The 22690-nt window shown below is 33.8% G+C and overlaps 1 protein-coding gene across 1 annotated transcript in view; it reads right to left on the reverse strand.

The window, feature by feature from the left end:
* Positions 1–22690, reverse strand: part of DCC (DCC netrin 1 receptor) — a 233288-nt gene that overhangs the window by 131277 nt on the left and 79321 nt on the right. Inside the window, exons 6-7 of the mRNA XM_051973301.1 lie at positions 19225–19332; positions 3722–3916 (exon numbers count right to left, since the gene is read on the reverse strand). Coding sequence (XP_051829261.1) covers positions 3722–3916; positions 19225–19332 — 303 coding nt within the window. The remainder of the gene's footprint in view (positions 1–3721; positions 3917–19224; positions 19333–22690) is intronic.

A 22690-nucleotide genomic window follows, 5' to 3' on the forward strand; every position in this document is an offset into this window, starting at 1 on the left:
TTCCTTTCCCTTTTCAATTTCTTTTGTTGGCTAACCATCTATATAATATTCCCTAACTGTTCTGCTCTGCGCTCTCCTCTTTTCTCTTTTCTTACTCTCTCAGTAAACTCATTAGCTATTTAATTATAATATCTATCCAAATGACTCCCAAATCTATATATCCAAGCCCTAATCCCCCAAATTCCAGTTGTATATCACCAATTGCCAACTAAACATTTTGAACTGAATGCCCTAAAGATATCTCAAAGTTAACATGTCCAGAACAGAACTCATTAATGTTCCCCCAGAAATTATCCTCAACTAAAAGTTCCTATTTTATGTAATAAAGTAACTTCAAATTTATACATTTTGAAGCTGCTATTTTCTTAACTTTGCATTTCCTTTGTATAAGAGATGATGATCTAATCTTTTGAATATTATTACAGAGCAGATGAAACAGTTTCAGGAGAAGTAAGGAGTATTTTCAAGGAGGCTTAATTATAGAAGAAATGGACTTGGCACATACCTATATGGAAAACACAATTAGCAATGAAATAGTGTCCTGTTAGCAATATTTTCAATAGATCCCTTTGAGCTTCCTGATTTCAGGACTACAGATGAAACTCAAAGAAAACAAAGAAGATTACATTCTGATAAAATGGATAGAAGATTATTAAAGCAGCTTTGTGAGTTAAATTAACTTAGAACAACTGAGAACAACTGAAAAAATTTACTTGAGGTTGATTTAAATGATTTTGGCTTCATATTTCTTCAGATGGATGAATTTTTCTGTCAACAGAATATTTGTTATGATAAGAAACATGCAAGTGACTTACATGTCCTTTGTTAATTATAATTTAGTGCGGGAAGCATCAAGATTTTTGCATAATTCAGAATGAACTCAGGATTTCAGAAACCTTTTTTTCTCCTTTTACTTTATGGGTTAGAGACAGATTTGTAAAAATTCTCAGACTCTTATCGAACATGACATATTTAGGAGGGCAGACATTAAACATTCATATTAGAGAATTGGATTTATTCCTCATGGACTACTACAAGTTATAACAACTTCCTATATTTATCTTTGTGGTATATTCTGTTATTCTCATCTCTAAGAATCATTTCCCAGATGAATTTAATACTTTAGGAAAAACATATTTGGAGAGGATATCCAGTTCATTAAATAATCTTTGGGGGCTGGTTATCTATTTCTGCTTGTGAAACTTGTGATGTCTCATTACCCTGCCTGCTTATTATATTTGGATGCCTTGATTCATTTTAAGCTCTCACTGAGATCTTTTAGTTGGCACAAATTGAAAGCATGAAATTAAGCTGGCACCCATCTAGGTGATGGAGATGAAGCATTTGTAAAATACTATCTAGTCACATTTCATGGCAGCATAATGAATAACCAGGATTTTCCAAATAATTCATTTGGAGTGACTTGGTCACATAAGTCCTAAAAACCTTACTACAGCATAATAAGCTCAAAACAAATGTATAAATTTTTCTTTTCCTTGTTTCTCTCAATCTTCTTCCTAGCTTGCTCCCCTTCCTCATCCAGAAAAATGAAACAGAACAAAATACTTTTCCTACTTTATTAAGAACTGTCATATGGGATTCTATAGGTTCACGGTGAACATTTGGTGGTGTGTTTGCTGTGGGCACTCATATAAATAGATATCAAAAACCAGACTCCTGTTGAGTTTACTCGTATATGCCTCAGAACTATTTCCCCTTAGGACATGGGAAGCAGGGATAAGGAGAAGCTAAGCCTAGTACCCACAAATGATCTGAACTTCTTTTTGGAAAGCTAAATAATTGGGTGATGATTTCATCCAATCGTCATCATCATTATCATCATCATCCGCTTTTCTTTCCTATTACTTGATAGTTTCACAACATACAGTCATTTTAAAAAATTACTGAGTGTCAGAAAAAGGCATTTTACATGAAATACATTTAAAAAGAGTTTGAAAAAAGTCCTGTTGTCATATCAAACAAAAATATGTATTTTGAGTTCTTCAACCCATGTGGATTAAGTCACTTTACATGAAGATTCTCTGATTTGAGGTATCAAAGTCAAATTAGAGGATAAACATCAGAAAGCAGATCAGAAATCAATGACCAAAGAAGCTAAATGTAGGGGAGAGATCAGAGAAGCTGAGAAACTTTTTTTTTCAAGAAGCTAAGATATCAGAAACTATTGGAGCTGAGAGACTGACAAAAAACTGATGCCAGCTGACTTTTTTGCTTTTGGTGTGAGAAGTGGATATGATTTGAGAAATGCTCCATTTTTTGAAAAAAAAAATCATAGGGGAAAGGAGAATCTTCTTTAGTGCCTGAAAAGCTTACCAGGGGAAGGGCTGCCTTGCTCTCTAGAATCATTTTCAGCTTGACAAAGGGAAACCTTTCAACAATCTACCTCCATTTCTCTCTACTTTGCTCTAAGATTCAAAGACTTTAGAAAACAAAACATAAAAATCTGTTTAAGAATGAATAGTATTACTCATCATAAATTGTGATTATGGGAAGCACACCAATGAGGACTCAGGAATAATTACAGTAAATGAAGATGTGTATTTCTTCCACATTAGGGCTGCCCTTTATCACCTTTTTGTAGCCACTGATAGCCCTATTCTGTAAACACCTCCTCCCCACCTCCACCCCAGACTTCCTAGTGTGAGTTCAGGGTGAGTGAATCATGATAAAGAGAGAAAAAGGAGGTTTCTGGAGTCACTTCTGGTAATCCACACCCTATATACTAAAATGGCCCCATGCAATTATAGATATAGATATCCATCCCTCCTTCTCTTCTCTTCTCTTCTCTTCTCTTCTCTTCTCTTCTCTTCTCTTCTCTTCTCTTCTCTTCTCTTCTCTTCTCTCTCTGTCTCTCTCTCTCTCTCTCTCTCTCTCTCTCTCTCTCTCTCTCTCTCTCTCTCTCTCTCTGTCTCTCTCTCTCTCAAATATAGGATTTAAACCTATGTTTACTCTTCTTTCCAGGTCACCATGTTTAGTAATTTAGAGATCAAGTAAACCTTCCTTTGAACATTTTTCATCATCTTGAAAACATGTTAAATATAATCTAGTGAAATTCTAAATTATTTCAGATATCTACAAGGAGATTAAAAATTCCTTTTGTTTCTTTTAGGGCATGGATAGCTATGATTTTTCTGGAAGCTATTTTTAATCTCTGAAGCATGCAGCACTTTTCTCTGGAAATTATACAGTAAGAAAATGTTCTATGTTGCCCTAGTTGCCTAAAATAAACACATCACTTCCAAATGAAATTTTCTTCCTTGCCATTTTCAAAACTTTATTTTACCTACATGGACAATAGCCCCTGAAAGAAAACATTTAGACTTAGTTCCATTACAACATTCACATAACTCATTGCTTTTCATTTTTATCCCTTTACATAAAATGGCTGATGGATTTCATTATATTTTGAATGCAGCCAATACATATGAAATCAATACAAAAATTTCAAAAGGACTCTAAATGGGGAAAGTGAAGTTAAATGTGTCTGTCTTACTGGAGATTGCCAAAAATTTGACCACATAATAGATTGATCTTTCACGTTTTGCTTTTGGCATAAAGGGTGGATGTTAATTTACTATGAATTTTCATCATAGTTCTGTTCCCTCTGTAAGTACTATGGAGAAAAATTTCTAAACCTCTCTCCAAAACTACTTGAGAAAAATCTCATAGAAGCATATTAACAACAGGAAAAGTTTCAAACCTTTCAATGTTCTGAAAACAATGGGGTCGGAGAGAGGTCCCACTCCTTTGGAATTTCGGGCTTGAATTCTAAAGTAGTACACAGTGTCAAGGTTAAGATCCATAATTTGATGAGTCAATCGATCACCACTAATTGACTCCATAATCCAGTCATCAATTGGTGTATTTTTGTCCAAAGTATAAAAGAGGATGTAAGCTGAAAAACAAACACATAAATAAATAAACATTGAAGGTGTTAACAAATGGAACTGTATGTTGCCATTTTGGTTCAAAATATATTTGCTTTCCTGTTACCATTTATAATATTGATGATACATTTGAAAATATAGCAGAGTATTATACTTATAAGAAATGATTTTACCCCCACCCACATATATCACTGGAATTAAATAAATAATGCTGCAACAATGCTCAATATTTCTATGAGGAACGAATCATTAGAAACAAAATAACCTGAATAAATTTCAAAATAAATTATACGTTATTCATGAATTCTGGCTGTCAAGTATGCTGGTAAGTATCATGAAGATGAAAACAGGTGAATGTATAGATGAAATTTTTTTGTGCTTTGACTGTAGAGGGATAATAAAATTTATTTTGCTATAAAAATTCTTCTCAAATGTCGTGTTAAGGTACAGCCTTAACCAAGTTTCTCTCTAGAGCAGTGAAGTGTAGCCAAATACAGAGAGGTTTTTTAGTAAGATAATCACTAAGTGATAAATTATTTGTGCAATAAAGAAAAATATAAATGGACCTTAGATTTCAGTAGCACTATTCTGTTCTTGGAATACTGATGGAAGAATGCTAAAAAAAGAGGAAAATGGATAATAACATTGTATTACCTCAATGCTAACTGAAGACACCATCAGTAATTATTAGCAGGTCTCCTCTGTTGGTCAATACTATATTTTGGATATAATAGTGAAAATGCTGAGAACATTGGAGGACAAATTACTTCATGCAGAATAAATGAAAAAGGAGAATGAAAAGTGAGGGGATTATCTGACATGAACCCCAGATTTGGGGGAAATTGATTACAAAGAATTTAACAACAACAAAACAGGATAATTCAATCTAGAAAAAGTGAAAATTTCCTTACATCAAGAGAAAAGTAGAAAAAAAAGAGATAGTCTAAAAAGATTAATATATATGCATGAAGAATTCACCAACTAAATAAGATTTTATAAAGACACATATTGAAAATAGATACAAGGACAGGTAATGGATGATGAATAGAAAAGTGCAGCAAGATCTTGTAAAAATACAGCCTGAGGGCATGAATCACAGAATGAGCTGAAGTGATTAAGGAAAACTAAGAATAACAAATTTGAAACTGTACTGGGGAAAAGAGGTGGATGATGGTGTAGGGTTAGTTCTGTTGCTAAGGATGAATAAGAAGATTAATTGATAATGGAGAAGAGTTTCTTGTATCTTTTTTTGCTTATATTTCCAACCTTCCTTTTCAGCTTTTTTATGTGTTGTTTTCCATCATTAAACTGTAAATTTTTTGAGGTAGGAACAGTCTTTGGTTCATATTTATATCCCCACTACTTAATAAAGTTCCTGGCACATAGCAGGCACTTAATAAATATTCGACTGTGGATAAATGCAGTTCCCAAGTCATTGTCAATGACATTGGGAGGTTCTTAGAGAAAGTACCCTGCAGTTCCATAGCTGAAAGCACTAAGGATCTGTGGAGCCTAGAATGAATTTCAAGGAAAAGACTTTTGCTAAATGATGATGGCAGAAGAGGGCCTGAATGTGTTAGTAGAGATCAAATATAGCAACTCTCCAATCCTTGAATGTTAAGGATTATGAAGAACAATAGCATTTAAAAAAAAAAAAAAGTTAGTTTCACTGAGCACCAGAAGATGTAAGGTATTTTCAAGTTAAAAATCTAGAATAGAGGCCTTACTTTAGTGTTCTTATCATTGTATGATTATCACTTGGGCCTGTGTGGTAACCCATTGGCTATTTCTTATTCTGGACAAATGATAGACCTATCTTTCTTCACTAGGACTTCATCATTCTAATGATACTTTTCAATGGATCCTCCATTCATTAGTTGTTTGCTTTATTCCAGTATACTGGGTATATCCACCTCTCTCTCTAATTCTGTTTCTCTGATTCCAACTTTAATTTTTTGATGATTGTGACGTTCCATGATTTGAAAGCAGACCTTGGGGTAGTATGGTGGCCACAGAGATAGAGGGACTAGGCTTGGAGTCAAGAAGACATGAGTTTGAATCTAGCCCCATACCCATAATAGTTGTTTGAACCTAGACAAGTCATTTAACCTCTCTCAGCCTTAGTTTTCCCATTTCAAAGATAGGGGAAATAATAATACTTCCCAGAGTTATTGTGAAGATCAAGAGATATTATGAAATACTTTACAAAATGAAATTCTTTACATGAAATATTTTGCAAAACTTGTATATGAAAACAATATACAAAATGCTATGAAACTGTGCCCTCATTTATATCACCCTAAAAATAATATTGATGTTAAAAGTTGGGTCTCTTTTTTGAAAGAATCTTGAAGTTATTTAAAGCATTGCAAATTATCGAAATATAAACCAGCCTATCTCCTATTCCCATATAATTCTAAGCCCAGCTCACTGTTTATATGTGGAGCTGATATATAATATCTATCTGTGGCCATTGAAAAAAGGATAATCTATTGTAAAGGGCAAGGACTCTGTATGACTATTAATCCTACAACAAAGTGTTAACTCAGTGGAATTGATAAGACAATGGTTATCTAGTTTAGCATGTGAGTTCTCTAGTTCAGTATGATTGATTTAATCTTACAACAAATAATGATTCCCTAGTGATATAATGATTGGTTTATACTCAGTATACTGTAATGATGTAATTGTAATAGAATGTATAAACAGAGACAAACTCAGCCAGAGAAAGACTTCAAGATAGAGAACATCCTGGTGGCTCACCTGCCTCCTGCACTGAAACCAAGACCCATTTATGTCAAGACATGGATAAAAAGTTGCATAGAATGACATGCATTTAGATCAATGAAACCTAAGATTTATCACAGCTTAAAACATTTATCATAAGGTAATATAAAATGATGCATCATGTGTAAAGCATTGTATACTTTTAAAAGTTCTTTCTACATAATTCTCATTGTTCTATTTCTTCTTAATTTTAATGCTTTCACTTTGTAGATTACTTCCAAAATTTCCTGTATATAATTTGTACATAACTATTTTTGTGGTATCTCCCTCATTAGACTTACAGTCTCAAACTCCTTTAGACCCGAATCAGAGTCAATAAACATTTTTCTTTAGTATTTACTATATGACACACATTGTGCTAAGCAATGGAGACACAGAGAAAGGCATAATATAGTCCCGACCCCAAAAAGTTCCCAATCTGAAGAGGAAGACAGTATGTAGAAAGAAGATGAAAAATTCTAGTGAGGTGGATTACCCAGGGCCTTGAAGTTATGCAATAAGCATATGACATGATCCAGAGAATTCAGAATTTCAGAAGCGATTTCAGTTTACAGAATGATGAGTTTCTGGAGAAAATCAAATCCAGAAAGCAGCAAGGTATGAAATGATAAGAATTTCATCTTTGTCCTCCTTAAATTATGGAGTATCAGAAAGAAGCTTTCCAAATTCTACTCTCTATTCTTTTCAAGCAGAAGGAAAGAGGGGATCCCTGAGTGAAGAGATACTGAGGAGGTGAGAGTTTCAGAGTTAATTTCAATTTTCAGAGATGGTGAATTCTAGGAAACAGGTTAGAAATGATGATAATAGATTTTTTTTAACCTTTCTCTGTATCCTCAGTGCTTACCATAGTACCTAGCACAAAGTATGTACTTAATAAATAGATATTTGTTGACTAATTTACTGATTGACTTATTAAACATAACATTTTAGGCAGGAAGGTATTGTTATGGCCATTTAACAGTTGAAACTAAATTACAACTGGGGTTAAAAGATGACCAAAGTGGCAAAGTTTTAGTAACATATTTGGGACAGGAACTCAAGAGTGCTTTACATTCTGCTATCTCCACAAATAATTGAATATTTCTTCTGATATATCTAAGTAAAGTAAGCACTTGAGAGAATAATTTTTGTTAAGTTGATAATATTTATTCTGAAGCCCTAGACCCACAAAATTTAATAAAGGAAGGAACTAGAGGAATTATCAAGCACACTCTTTTTATAGATGAGAAAACTGGGTACACATTCTTTTTCCAATCTTGTTTTCTTCATTTTTATTTTATTTTTTCCTATTATATATATGCATACATATGGGTATGTGTATACATAAACTTTTTAAATATACATTTCTTTATGAATCATGTTGAGAGACAAAAATCAGAACAGAAAATAGCAAAAAGAAGTGAACATGTGCATGTTTTATAGCATGTACTGATTTATATTCAATCTCCATTGTTCTCTTTCTGGAGGCAGATGGTATTTTGTATCCAAAGTTTATTGGGATTGCCTTGGATCACTAATCCACTGAGAAGTATCAAGTCTTTCATAGTTGATCATTACACAATTTTGCTGTTATTGTGTATAATGTATTCCTGGTTCTGTTTGTTTCATTCAGCATCAGTTCATGTAAATCTTTCCAGGCTTTTCTAAAAATCAGCTTGTTTATTATTTTTATAGAAAAATAATATTCTATTTTTTCACATATCATGAGTTATTCAGCCATTCCCCAATTGCTGGGCACCTACTTATTTTCCAATTTTTTGCCACCATAAAAAGAAATGCTACAAACATTTTCACACTTGTGGATCCTTTATGATTTCTTTGGGATATAGACTCTGTAGCAGCACTACTGGGTCAGAGGGTATGCATAGTTTTATATCCCTTCGGATATAGTTCTAAACTGCTCTCCAGAATGGGTGGATCCATTCACAACTCCACCAACAATATATTAGTATCACAGTTTTCCCACATCTCCTCCAACATTTATCATTATATTTTCTTGTCATCTTAGCCAATCTGGAAGATGTAAGGTAGTATCTCAGAGTTGTTTTAATTTGCATTTTTAATCAATAGTGAATTAGAACATTTTTTTCATGTGACCATTGATGGCTTTAATTTCATCATCTGAAAAATGTCTGTTCATATCCTTTGACCATTTATCAAATGGGGATTTTTTTCAATTTTTCTATATTCATAATACTTTATTACTGATATGTTACAAAAAATGAAGAATAATGATCCTTTGGTATTATATTAAAATTAGCTAAAAACAAAAAAAATTGTTTAAAATCAAGATATCATGTGATCTCACATCAAATGATACTTGAATGATTACATAATCTCCTAAGTCTTTTTGCCTCCATTCTTCTCTTCCTCTTTGCTACACTGGATTGTTAAATGTTCTTAAACACAATAGATTCCTAATGCATACTCCTTAAAGAAAATCCTTGACTGGCCTTTAAGGCAACCTACAATTAGATCCTGACTTAGTTCTCTAGCTACATTGACCACTATTTCTTTTTTTTTTTTTTTTTTTTTTTTTATAATAAATTTTATTTTATTTAATAATAACTTCGCATTGACAGAATCCATGCCAGGATAATTTCTACACGACATTATCCCTTGCAATCACTTATGTTTCGTTTTTTCCCCTCCCTCCCTCCTCCCCCCCCCCAGGATGGCAAGCAGTCCTATATATGCTAAACATGTTGCAGTATATCCTAGATACAATACATATTTGCAGAACCAAACAGTTCTCTTGTTGCACAGGAGAATTGGATTCAGAAGGTAAAAATAACTCGGGAAGAAAATCAAAAATGCAAATAGTTCACATTCATTTCCCAGTATTCCTTCTTTGGGTGTAGCTGTTTCTGTCCATCATTTCTCCAATGAAACTCAGTTAAGTCTCTTTGTCAGAGAAATCCACTTCCATCAGAATACATCCTCATACAATATCGTTGTCGAAGTGTATAATGATCTCCTGGTTCTGCTCATCTCACTTAGCATCAGTCCTTGTAGGTCTCTCCAAGCCTCTCTGTATTCATCCTGCTGGTCATTCCTTACAGAGCAATAATATTCCATAACATTCATATACCACAATTTACCCAGCCATTCTCCAATTGATGGGCATCCATTCATTTTCCAGTTTCTAGCCACTACAAACAGGGCTGCTACAAACATTTTGGCACATACAGGTCCCCTTCCCTTTTTTAGTATCTCTTTGGGGTATAAGCCCAATAGAAACACTGTTGGATCAAAGGGTATGCACAGTTTGATAACTTTTTGGGCATAATTCCAGATCGCTCTCCAGAATGGCTGGATTCGTTCACAACTCCACCAACAATGCATCAATGTCCCCGTTTTCCCGCATCCCCTCCAACATTCATCATTGTTTTTTCCTGTCATCTTAGCCAATCTGACAGGAGTGTAGTGATATCTCAGAGTTGTCTTAATTTGCATTTCTCTGATCAATAGTGATTTGGAACACTCTTTCATGTGAGTGGTAATAGTTTCAATTTCTTCATCTGAAAATTGTCTGTTCATATCCTTTGACCATTTATCAATTGGAGAATGGCTTGATTTTTTATAAATTTGAGTCAGTTCTCTATATATTTTGGAAATGAGGCCTTTATCAGAACCTTTAATTGTAAAGATGTTTTCCCAGTTAGTTACTTCCCTACTAATCTTGTTTGCATTCGTTCTGTTTGTACAAAGGCTTTTTAATTTGATATAATCAAAATTTTCTATTTTGTGATTGGTAATGGTCTCTAGTTCATCTTTTGACCACTATTTCTTAACAGAATGAAATATTCTAATTAACTGATCTTGACATTCCTTCTTACCATCCATCAAAAAAAAATTGACAGTTACTTAATTGTTCACATGGCAAATTGTTCTAAAAATAATTTCAAAAGAGTAAAGAGTTACAAGAAAGGTATCAAGCAATGAGGAATAATTGACCTTCTAAAATCATTAATTTGAAGGGAGAACATTCAATGTTTTGCAAATATAAACTCTGGATTATTTATTGGAGAGTAAATAAAATAATTTTTAGTCATAGCTCGTAGGGCCTAATATACAAAAACTTCTACATTATATATTTTTCTTTTTTTCTCTCTGCCTCTTTTTGTCCTTCTTGTCCCCTTTCTTCTTCTTCTTTCAAACATTTGGCTAGATTCCAAGGTGTGAGATTGGGAGATAACCTGCCTTGCATGTCCGGTCATCAGAATTACTTTAGTATGAATATGGAATATATGCTTTATGCATTATCATTTGTTCCATACCCCCTCCTGCCCTCACCCACACTGGCATTCATGGAATACCAGCAATGTCACACTCCAGAATTCATATGTGTAGGAAGATGAGATATAGCATACATACATAGTTCTGATGTGAACAAAAATACTCAAGTGATGCTCAGTGTTTGAAGGAGCTTTTTTATATAGATAATTTTGTTCTTGTGAAAGTGTAAATATATGTAGAGGGAATGTGGAATATTTATTTCTTTTTTTCCTTTTTTTAAAGTCAACTTATCATGTTAGAAAGTTGCTAGCTTGACAGGGTAGAATGTAAAGCTAATGTTTAGTAAAAAGAATATAGTTGGTATAATTGTCTGTACCTTCCTGGAATAAGGTATAGCTTTAATGACAGAAGTGTTCCATGTTAATTTTGGTAGTTCTATTAAATGGTAGGTTCTGGCTACCCATTTCTGGCTATGCCATTAAGAGGTAGCACTATGAAGAAAGAGAGAAATCTGGACTCTGGAAAACTGAGTTCAAATGTGGACTTATATACTTACTAGCTATGTAATTCTGGGTAAGCCACTTAATCTTTTCCTGCCCATTCATTATATGAAGGGAGTAACAATAGGACTTCCTGTCATGAGCATCAAATGAAATAATATTTATAAAGCACTAAGCATAGTACCTAAAACATAACAGATGCTTAATAAATGCTTATTTTACCCCCTCTCCACCCAAATCCATTCCGGTCCAATATCAGAGTAATAAGATAGATGGAAAATGATATGAAAGATAACCCTTATAAGTTCTTGAATGTCACACACTCTTTTACTTCTTAAAAGCCATTTATATCAAAATCCAAGGGAAGAGAGAATATCTAGGAGAAAGAGATAATTAACAGCTGGAAAGACATCAAAGATTATGAGCCTTGAGAAAAAGTCTTTGGATTTCGTAATTATGAGAGAATTTTTTTGTGAAATTGGTCTCAGTGACCTGGGATCTAGAAGTCAGGTTTCAAAAAGGTTGAGAAGTACACGAGAGGGGAGAGTATGGAGGCAGAAATGGGGGTAGAGATCTCAAATTATTGTTTTAGCAAATATCAGGGTAAGTAAAGGAATCTTGGTAATAGAGATACACACACAGACACATTACATATATGCATACACACACACATACACACACACACACACACACACACACACACACACACATATATATATATATATATATATATATATATATAGAGAGAGAGAGAGAGAGAGAGAGAGAGAGAGAGAGAGAGAGAGAGAGACCAGAGAGAAGAAAAAGAAGAAGAAGAAAATGAAGAAGAAAAAGTAGTAGTAGTAGTAGTAGTAGTAGTCAGAAAAGAGGGAGAAGTGGAAGATGAGAGAAGGAGAGAGAATGATTAATGGAATCATCTTTCAGAGGAGTTAACACAGAAGACACAAGGGATCCAAACAGAAGATCTGACCTTGGCAAAGAGAAGAGGCACATAATCCTCAGAGACTGGACCATAGAAGGGAATGAGGAATAATGGAGATGGATTTGAGGTATAGAGTAAGGGAGAAAAAATGAACTTTTATTGGATGATCCTTGAATTTCTTAGTAAAAAAGGAATCTGTCTTCTACTGAGAGAGAATCATTAAGAACTTGAATTTGGAGGAAAATATTTGGATCAGATTGCAAGAAATATGTCATAAAGTCAAGCAATAAGGAATTAGTTGAAGTATCATACTGTGAACTTATAATGGATGCAGTTGGTGCAGTTGTGCCATTTCTTCCATCTGTGTACAATACTACCACTATGGAATTGGAGAAAGTGGATATCTCATGATAATCACATTTGAAGTTTGATAATCATAAGATGAAGGGGCAAGACATTCAAAGAAAGGATGAGTACATCAACTCTAAGCTCAGGACTATGAACAAGAAACTATGTTATCAAAGTAGAGGTGATAGACAGGAACAGGGAATTATAAAGAAACAAAACATGAAAGAAAGATAAACCTGTGTAGGAAGATGGAAAGGATATATAGAAGGACAGGGAATTATGAAAATTCAGTTTTGGATCATGGAAGTAGAAAGAAGAACACCATAGATCTTTCTTAAGAAAAGTATAAGAATAACCTATTATCCAAAAAATTAAAGTAACAGGAATTTGGATTGGAAGGTAAAGATGGATGGAATGGTCTTCAGAAGCAAAATGAGTAAGTGATGGCATCAAAAGAAGGCACTGGAAATGGGAGTTAACTGAAGAGAGAGTATCTTTTACTTTTGATCAAGAGATTCAAGGTCATAAGAGGAGAACTAACTTTAATGGAGAAGTGGCAAGAGATTCAGCATCTTTCAGAGTACAGGGGTGTTATAAATACAAAAAATAGAAAAAGTATAGGAGGATGACATCCAAGATGAAAGATATTATGAAGACATATAATGACATGATTATTTCTTTATTAAATAACAGATTTTAAAGTCATAATCTCCCTGAGATCAGAAAACATACCTTCTATCTATCTGTATATGTATCCTACTCTAGGAAAACTCATCAGAATCTGTATACAATAATTGTTCACATGCTAAAAAGTGGCTTTATTTTCCCAATACATTCATTTTATATACACTGATTCTAGAAGGACCATATTCACTTTTTTTTGGAAGCCAAATCGCCAGTTGTTAGTTGTTTAGTTAATAAGCATTAATCCAATGATCTGAAATATTTAGTACCATTCCCAAAGGTACCTGACTTAAGATGAGCGAATTTAGATAATGATAACCTCTAGATCATCATAGATTACCTTTACTTTCATAGTTCTAGACTAGTTTTTAGACAAGAATATAGTGCTAGTTACATCCAACTACAATAAGTGAATATTGTCTTTTTCTTAAAAGGGATAACTTGGTGGCACAGTAGAAAGGACCTTGGCTTGAAATCAGGAAGACTCATATTCTGGAGTTAATATTTGGCCTCAAACACTTACTAGATGTGAGATCTTGAGCAAGTCACTTATGCCTATTTGCTTCATCTATAAAATGGACTGGAGAAGGAAATGACAAATCATTCTAGTGTCTTTGCCAAGCAAACCCCAAATGAAGTCGTGAAGAGTTAATTGACTAAAATGACTGAAGGACAACTCTTCCCTAAAATTATTTTTAAATCAGGATTTTACCAGAATTATAAGATACCTTTTCATTAAATCATCATCATTTAATTTACCCTCTCACTAAATGATATAATCCCCTTTAAAACATCTGGATGGTTAGTTGACTAGCCTCTGCCTGATTATTTCCAGAAATGGTGACTCATATCTGAGGTGGCTATATATCCCCCTTTAAAAAAAATTCTTGAGACACAATTTTCCCTTACATTGAGCTATCTCTTTGCAATTCCCTGTACTTCCCCCATCCCACTCTTTTTTTTTTATTCTAGTTTTATATGCTCTTGAAACTACAGAATAATTCTAACCCATCTTCCATGATAAAAATATATTTTAGGCATTATTCAATTATAATATATATAATTGTAAATACCATTCTTTTTGCATCTGAATATACAGTACTTAGCTGCAGTATTATAAAATTGTCTGTGTTCCGCTTGATGTTTCCAAAATAAGGTATTCTAAAGATAGATTTTAATCTTCTGAGCTCCGTTCCAGGAGAAGACCCAGCATAGTCTTCTCCCCATTTCTGACCACCTATATGGCATTTAGACTTCTCCATCATATCCCCTGATTGAGTACCTTCTTTCCTCTTCTATTTTTATCTTATTTTTGTTTGTTGTCTTTTTTCCATTAGATTATAATTCCCTATCTCTCTTTTTATTGGTATTTCTATTCTCAGCACTCAGGATGGTTTCTGGAACATTGTAGAAATTTATTAAATATTTTTGACTGACTGAGTGATCTCCTTTTGCAGCAAAAAAACTCCAACAGAAGCCAACCAACAAAAAGAAAAAGAAACAAACCCCCCAATTTTGGAACTGTTCAATATGAAATACATAAAACCCCAAGGGTGTCACAAAAGCATGGATAAACTAATTAAGAAGGCATATAGGTATTTGACTTTAATAACTTATCTGAACTTTTTTATACTTTTTAGCAAGAAGTGAAGGAAGCAGTAAGTAATAAAACTTGAAATCTTTGCCTATTGATTTGGAATCATGAGAATTTTCCTAGACATTTTTCTTAGAGATAGTTTATCTCAGAATTGAAGAATAGAAGTCCTGGATGCTGGTTTGATCATGCATACTTCCTGGCCTCCCTCTATTGTGCAGTCACAATACTTCAAATGAATAAACTCACTCTCTTTGAAAAACTGAGTGCCATTTAAAATGGTCTTTGAAAAATAGAAAGTATCACCTTCTAGTCCTAAACATCACTGTAGCTTTTAAATGTCTTCACTATGTGTGAATAATTGAGTGGTGAGTACAATGTGAAAACACAGGGGCAATGTGTATACTGATAAGATTTTTCATACCCTATAATGTAAATTCACCAGGCAGAATTTAGTAGTGTAGATCTATAGCTTATGATTTAAAATGTCAGTTTTTAATTGTCACAACAAAATTACTGTTTGAGTAACCTCTAAATGTTCACCAGTTATTTTGAATTCGAGGAAATCAATTTAAATAATCATTGATAATGCAGTGGTTGGTAACTTTATTTCTTAAATAGAATACATGGACCCTTTCAAGCAGAACATATTTTTAGGTATTGTCAGTAAATCAGTTAATAAGGATTTATAAAGTACTTACTAGCTGTCCAACACTGGGCCAAATAATGGAGATACAAAGTAAAGCCATGAAAATAAAGTCCCTACCCTCAAGGAGTATATATTCTAAAGGAGGAGACAATATGCAAATAGGTCCAGTGTAAGCTATATGCACAGTAGGTAGAAGATTGTTGTTCATCCTTCTGTTCATCTCTGTAAGGGACCAAAGACATCACCAGGGTCATTTCCTGACATAAATGAGTGAAGCAGAGACACCCAAAGTCATCAGCCTCAATAGCTTTTCCAGAGTCACTGAAATGTATTGTAAGATGGTCAAGATGACTGACTGTGGCTCAGGATGCAGTGCATGACATTGGTCTTCCTGAATTAAGATCTTTTCCAGGTCTCAGTTTGTCAGAGGCCATGCCCATTTAACGATTAGACAAAAGAATTTACCATCACAAAGATATCAACTTCAGAATTTCAGGCTAGGACACTAAACAATTTCTTATTTATACTCATTTTTAGTCATCAAAACCTAACAAGAAAACTGGGAGGCTTGGATCAGGGTTATTATTGGTCATTCAATGAAATTCAGAGTGCTTTAGGTTTTTAAGGTAATTAATTGGAAGGAATCTCAGAAGGGAGAGCACTGGGGAGTAATAGGACCTAAAATATCTCCAGAAGAAGGGTGTATATTATTGCTTGTCAACTTCTGTTATAAATCTTAATAAACTTGCTATCTAAAGATTTTCCATATGATTTTATATAATCATTTGTAAGATAGTACAAGAAATTGTGAGGTATAGTTTTTGATCAGGGAAACCTGTATTCCAATTTTGTTTTCTGACTTAAATGGACTCCGGTACTAGGCCACTTCACCTAGTGGAGGGGTTGGGGATGAGGAAGGAGAGGGAGAGGGAGAAAAAGAAGGAAAGAAGAGAAAGAGAGAGAAAGGGAGGAGAGGGAGGGAGACAAAACAAGGAAGAGAGACAGAGAAAGAGGGAGACAGAGAGAGAGAAAGGGAGAGAGACACAGAGAGAGGGAGACAGAGAAAGAGACAGAGAGATAGAGACATAATCAGAGAGAGAGAGACAAAGAGAAACAGAGACAGAAACAGTCATAGTCAGAAGTAAACATAGAGATTCTTTCAGAGTGCTAAAACCCTTTTAGAATTTAGCCCGCCAGCTAAGGGCATGTCTGAATCTCATGGGGTGTTTTCTTTCTCCTGTACAATTGTGAATTCCCCTAAGGAATTTGTCTTTCCATCATTTATTATTAAAAACTCCTTGCTAACTCTATACTCTCCACTTTATTTCATATTTCCTATTCCTGGTATCTATTCTATCCCTTCATTTTGTCTTTAACCTTTTCTCCTAAATAAACCTACCTTTTGCCAAAAAGAATGGTCATTGTGAATTATAAACATGACCAAAACCCAATATTTGGTGCTCCACATCATCTGGCACCCCTATCATTTGCTACATTCCCCACATCATACACCCATATGCATATGTATTTTTATGTATATACACATAAACACATACAGAAGCAATGAGGAAAGTGAAATTAAAAGAAAAAAAATAGGAAGAACTAGTTTGATCTTCAAAATGCCTGGCACATTGACAACTGAGCACATGATATGTGAAGAGGTTTTATGTCTCTTTTGCTAAATCTGACAGCTCAAATAAGAATTCTTTTTGGTGACTGTAGGCAGAGGGATTTCTCAGAGAAAACAAGTATTAAAGTTAATTTAAATCACAAGATGAAGTTTCACATTATTCTTTCATTTTGTAAAATTCTGGGGGTTATGGCATGAAGATAAGTCTATTAGCTGACCCACATTTTCTAGATCATATTTCTATCTTCAGTGCTTCCATCACTTTGTTAGTATGTAATGGAACCATCTACAGATTACTTCTGCTATGGCAACAAAAAGTAAAACTTGCATGTGCCTAACCCAGTGGTTCAAGTTAATTAGACTATAATGTGCACATTTCAAATTGTATAATATTTTTTCATAATAATTATATGCTATGGAGACATCTATTAAAAGCCTAGAGTGATAATTTAAATGCAAAATTCCTGATAGAACTCTATTATATTTTTCATACTAAATTAACATTACAGGCTTCTAATGGGTGCTTTAATTAGACATTGATGTTATCAGCAATATTTGGCCAAATAAAATCTGCCATTGGGAAACATTCATTAAGCTTAATCTGTGTCAGTCAATAATAGTAAGCCTTTTATTAGTCTTGTGATTTTAAGGTGGTATCAAGGAACTATCATTTTCTCAATAACTCTGGTTTTCCCTCAAAATACTAAAATATGTGCTCATTATATATCTTTTATACTTAATCATTTTAAAACAAACTTAATTATTAGACATTTCTAATTGCTTAGACATATACACAAGACCCTTTTGGCACAAAAGCATTGCACTAAAAATTGTACCATATTCATTTTCTGCAATCAAAGGAAAAGGATAGTAGCACTTTTTGTAGTAGCAAAGATAGAAATGAGGTATTTGTTCATTGATTGGGTAGGTGCTGATCAATGTATGTGAATATTTCTGTGCCATGAGAACTGATGAACACGATGGATTCAGAAACACATGTGAAAGCTTAGATGAACTGATTCAAAGGGAAGGAAGTAGTACCAGGAAAACGATACACAAATGATAATAATGCAGATGGAAAGAACACCAAAATTGAAAGTGGCAAAATTATAATGACCAAACTTGACCCCAAAAGAAGATATGCAAAGATATCTCTTCCCTGACTGTCTACTTTTATCCTCTTAGAACAGAGTGGAATGTTGTATGTAACTTTATATCTTCAATGTGTTGCTTGATTTTGCTGAATGTTTTCCCTCTTTTTTATTTTATATTAAATAAGGATGAAGGGAGATGGTGAGAAATGCAGAAATACATGTCATGTAAAAACAACAATTTTATATTTATATACATATACATACATAGATTTGTATAGAATTAGCTTTTGTTTTATATATATATATATTTATATGTATGTAAATTGTATGTGTATATAATTATATGTGTTACAGGTATACATATATACATATTTGTTTTACACACATATGTATTAAAATGCACATATATTTTACTTTTTTTTATATCCCCTACAATTCTTCCTATATCCCTCCCTCCTTAGAGAGCTCAATTCTCTATAATACAGATTAAAATGATTTTAAAAATCAGCCAAATCAAACAACACATTGAAAAAAAAGAAGCAATATTTCTACATACATGCATATAGGTATATGATATATCATATACATGTATTACATATATGTAAGTACACATAGAGATACACATAAGAAAGTGTACGTGCTCTTCTCATTCCACCCCTTTAAGCAACTCTAAAAAGTAAAATCCATGTTAAAATGGCCTTGGCACTTATTGGTGGAGGAAGCAGAAACACAAGTGAATCAAACAGTTCTCTGATAACTGTTACATAAAACAACACATAAAGGAAAAAGTAGAAGCAGCCCTGAAGTAAATAATCAAGATTGGAAGAAAAGAATTGGCAAAACTTGAGAATGGCCACTGTTTCACTTACCAGTAATTTTTCCATTGGCTTCTAAAGGAGGCTGCCAGCTTACAATGACAGCTCGAGGCTTCCCTTCCCGAGTAATGACTGTCAGATCCTTGGGTGCAGAAGTTGGAGCTGCAAAATCAGATAGAAAAAAAGCCTTAATCACTGAGAATGAAAGAAAACACACACCTATCAATCATGATCGTGGTTTGTCATTAGTTGGTCAAGTACAGTAGGTTTGTTTTGTTATTTATTTCCCTCCCATCATTCTCCATCCATTCCCCTGTATCCCTGAATTTAAACCAAGTAAAGAGAAATACTCAGGTTATTCCATGGAAACAAAAGATATTTATGGAATAGAGCAATGAAGTGTCTTTACCTGATATCTACATTGAAAAAATGAGAACAAATATAAGTAATTTGCTATATGTATAAGTAATTTAGCATGTGGATTAATTCATTGCTCTATACTTTTAAAATTATTTATTTATTTTAATACACAATGCTTTATGGACCATGTTGGGAAATAAAAATCAGAACAAAAGTGAAAACTATGGGAGGGGGAAAAAAACAGAAAAAGCAAGTGCATTTAGCATGTGTTAATTTACATCCAATCTCCATAGTTTTTTTCTGAATGCAGCTGGCATTTTCTGTCCAAAGTTTAGTTGGACATTGCTCTATCTTTTAAGAAATGTTATTTATAGTAATCCACCACTCATAGTATCACAGATTTTAGAGCTAGAAAAGACAAAGAAGGTATCTAGTCAAAAAATTTCATTTTACAGTTAAAAAGACTAAGACCAAGGTCATAAAAATAGTAAGTGGCAGAGATGGAAGTGAAACTCAGGTCCTCTAATTTCAATTCCAGTCCCATAACTCTTCCCTTTGGGAGTAAGTTACTGATATTTTAGGACTTGCAAGTTAAATTGAAACACCATCAAGCTCTACCTAGCCTTTGCAGTGTTAGTCAAAGCAGTGGCTTAGAATCAGAGAATCCATTACAAACTTTTGACTTTTGTGAAGTCCCGTGTGACTTTGGGGAATTCATTCAACCTGTAAATTAAGCTTTTTTGAAGATGTGGAGTTGTAAAGTTCTCTTCTCAAAATATTATTGTTTCTCTGGGAGCAAATTTCTCAGGGGCTTCTGGAGGCAGCCTTAGTTTCAGGTCATTTCAATAATCACCGCAAATACAGCCAGCTGTTAAAAGTTCAATCCTTTATTGTCTCCTTCAAAATATCCCAGTTAGCTTTCTTAGAGGCCTATCTCTCTCCTTGCTTCCAAGAGTTCTTGTTGCTAGATCCTTTGCCTCTTCCAGCTTCAGCCTCTTTTCTTCTGAATCCCCAGTTCTGCCTGACTGCAGTCTCTGGCTTCTCAATCTCCTTCACTGACTCCTGCTTTCTCAATTTCCCTAAGTCTCTAGGGCTTGTCCTTTTATATGCTCTTTTAGAGGTGTGAACTCAAAGGTTGACTCCTCCTCCAAGAGAGTGGGATTGTGGGTTCCTGACTTGTGAATCTTGAAAGCTAATATGTGAACTAATGTGTGAACTCTTAAAGGTATGGAAGGTGTGAACTCTGAACTAGAGAACTGCTAAGCACGATGCTAAAATTAGACAACTGACTTATCACTTTGTAAGAATCCTAACATGGAGTAAATGGCTAAATCTATGATCCTAAAATACTTACTGAAATCTAAATAAAAGGAAAAGGGTTTCATGAGAGCAGAACAGATTCAGGATAACAGACCAAATCTTCCTATTTTGGAGGCAATTTCATATGGATGTGATCATATCTCTATCACCTACATCCATCTATCTATCTATCTATCTATCTGTCTATCTATCTATCCATCCATCCTCATGCTACTTTCTACATGTACTTGTTTTCACTCTCTTATTAGATCAGAGAAGAGACTCCAGAGAGTATCTAGTACAATCTTCCTATTTTACATAGGAGGATACTGAATCTCAGTGAAGTTAAGTGACTTGCCCAACATCATTCACTATCAATGAAAATAATTTAAATCCTGGGTTTCTGACTCCAGAATTTGACATTCTTTCCCCTCTATCATGCTGTGTCTTGTCTCTTCCTTTTCAATCCCTCATCCTTCCCATTTCTACTACTTTTCCCTTTCTCCTTACCTATTCTTTTCTTTCTCTTATCCTTTCTTCTTGTTTTTTTCCCCTTTATTTCTTACTTTTTAATTCTTCATATTCTTGTCTCATATAGCTTTTACTCCCCTTTCTTCTCCTTAATTTAACATTTTTCAGACAAATATGCATTGCCAAAAACTGTTCATAAACAACCCCCTTCACATGTATACATATACATATATATTAATATACACATTTGAATATTTCTCAGCTATACATAGTAGCTAAATCAAATCCTAGACCTAGATTCACAAACAATATCCCTTTAAAGTAGTTATTTTGACTTTGACATACTTAGAGTGTATTATATATGGGTGTATGTGTCCACACATGTATATGTTTTCTCTTCTATTAGAATGCAAGCTCCCTGAAGTCAAGTAGTTTCATTTGGTCTTGGTATTTCTAACACTCTAGGCAGTGCTTGGCATATAGTAGGTACTTAATAAATACTTGTTGATTGATTTTCATATATGATTTTGAGACTGACATTGTATAAAGCTTGATTTTTCAAAGCACTTATAAAGACCAATCAATCTATCCTTCACCTAGAAACTTAATCTAGTCCCCAAATCTCATATCTATATGCCTGATTCTCAAAGTCATTTGGGGTTCCAGTACTACCCAAGAGTATTTCTATTCAGTTATATCTATAGGAGTTATATAATGTAGCTTTCTGAGATATAAGAAATAATAAATTAGGTCAACCCTAGATTACTAAGGAAGGAGGCTAAGAGCTTATATGCATCATAATGAAAGCCCCAGACAGGGGAAGTTACCAATGGGAAAGCAACTCTGCCACCAGAAGATAACAGAAAACAATTCTCTCTAAAAGAAGGGATTACTAGACAAACTCAGAAAGAAACATTCACAAGTAATTTTAAATAGTAGCTAACCTATGGGAGGATGTGATGTAGCCATGAACTTCCTGGCCTTTGTCAACTATTAAATGTATAACAAAATTTTTTCGGTTTATATTAATCATTAGATAAAAGGCTGTGCCTTTTAAACTAGTCAGGATGAACTACTTTTTCTTCTTTATATTAAAAGCCAAGTTGATGACTGGGTAAAAAGGAGCTCAAAGGTGATGAGCCAGCTCATTTTGCTAGATGAAGGCATAAAATAAGATAAAATGATCCGTCGACTTCATCTTTTTTTTTTTCCCTTTTGAGTGTAAAAATGAATCATCCAATTAAAGAAGTGGCTTATTATAATAAACTTTAATGTGTGCTTTTTATAAGATGCCAACAAACAAGGCTGATTAAACATTTTCATCTCTTTTTTTAATAACCTTACTTACTTATTCATTTGTTTTTTGTCTGGCATGTGATTTCACCAATAT

This window comes from Antechinus flavipes, chromosome 1 (assembly GCF_016432865.1).
Source record: "Antechinus flavipes isolate AdamAnt ecotype Samford, QLD, Australia chromosome 1, AdamAnt_v2, whole genome shotgun sequence".
Classification (NCBI taxonomy): domain Eukaryota; kingdom Metazoa; phylum Chordata; class Mammalia; order Dasyuromorphia; family Dasyuridae; genus Antechinus; species Antechinus flavipes.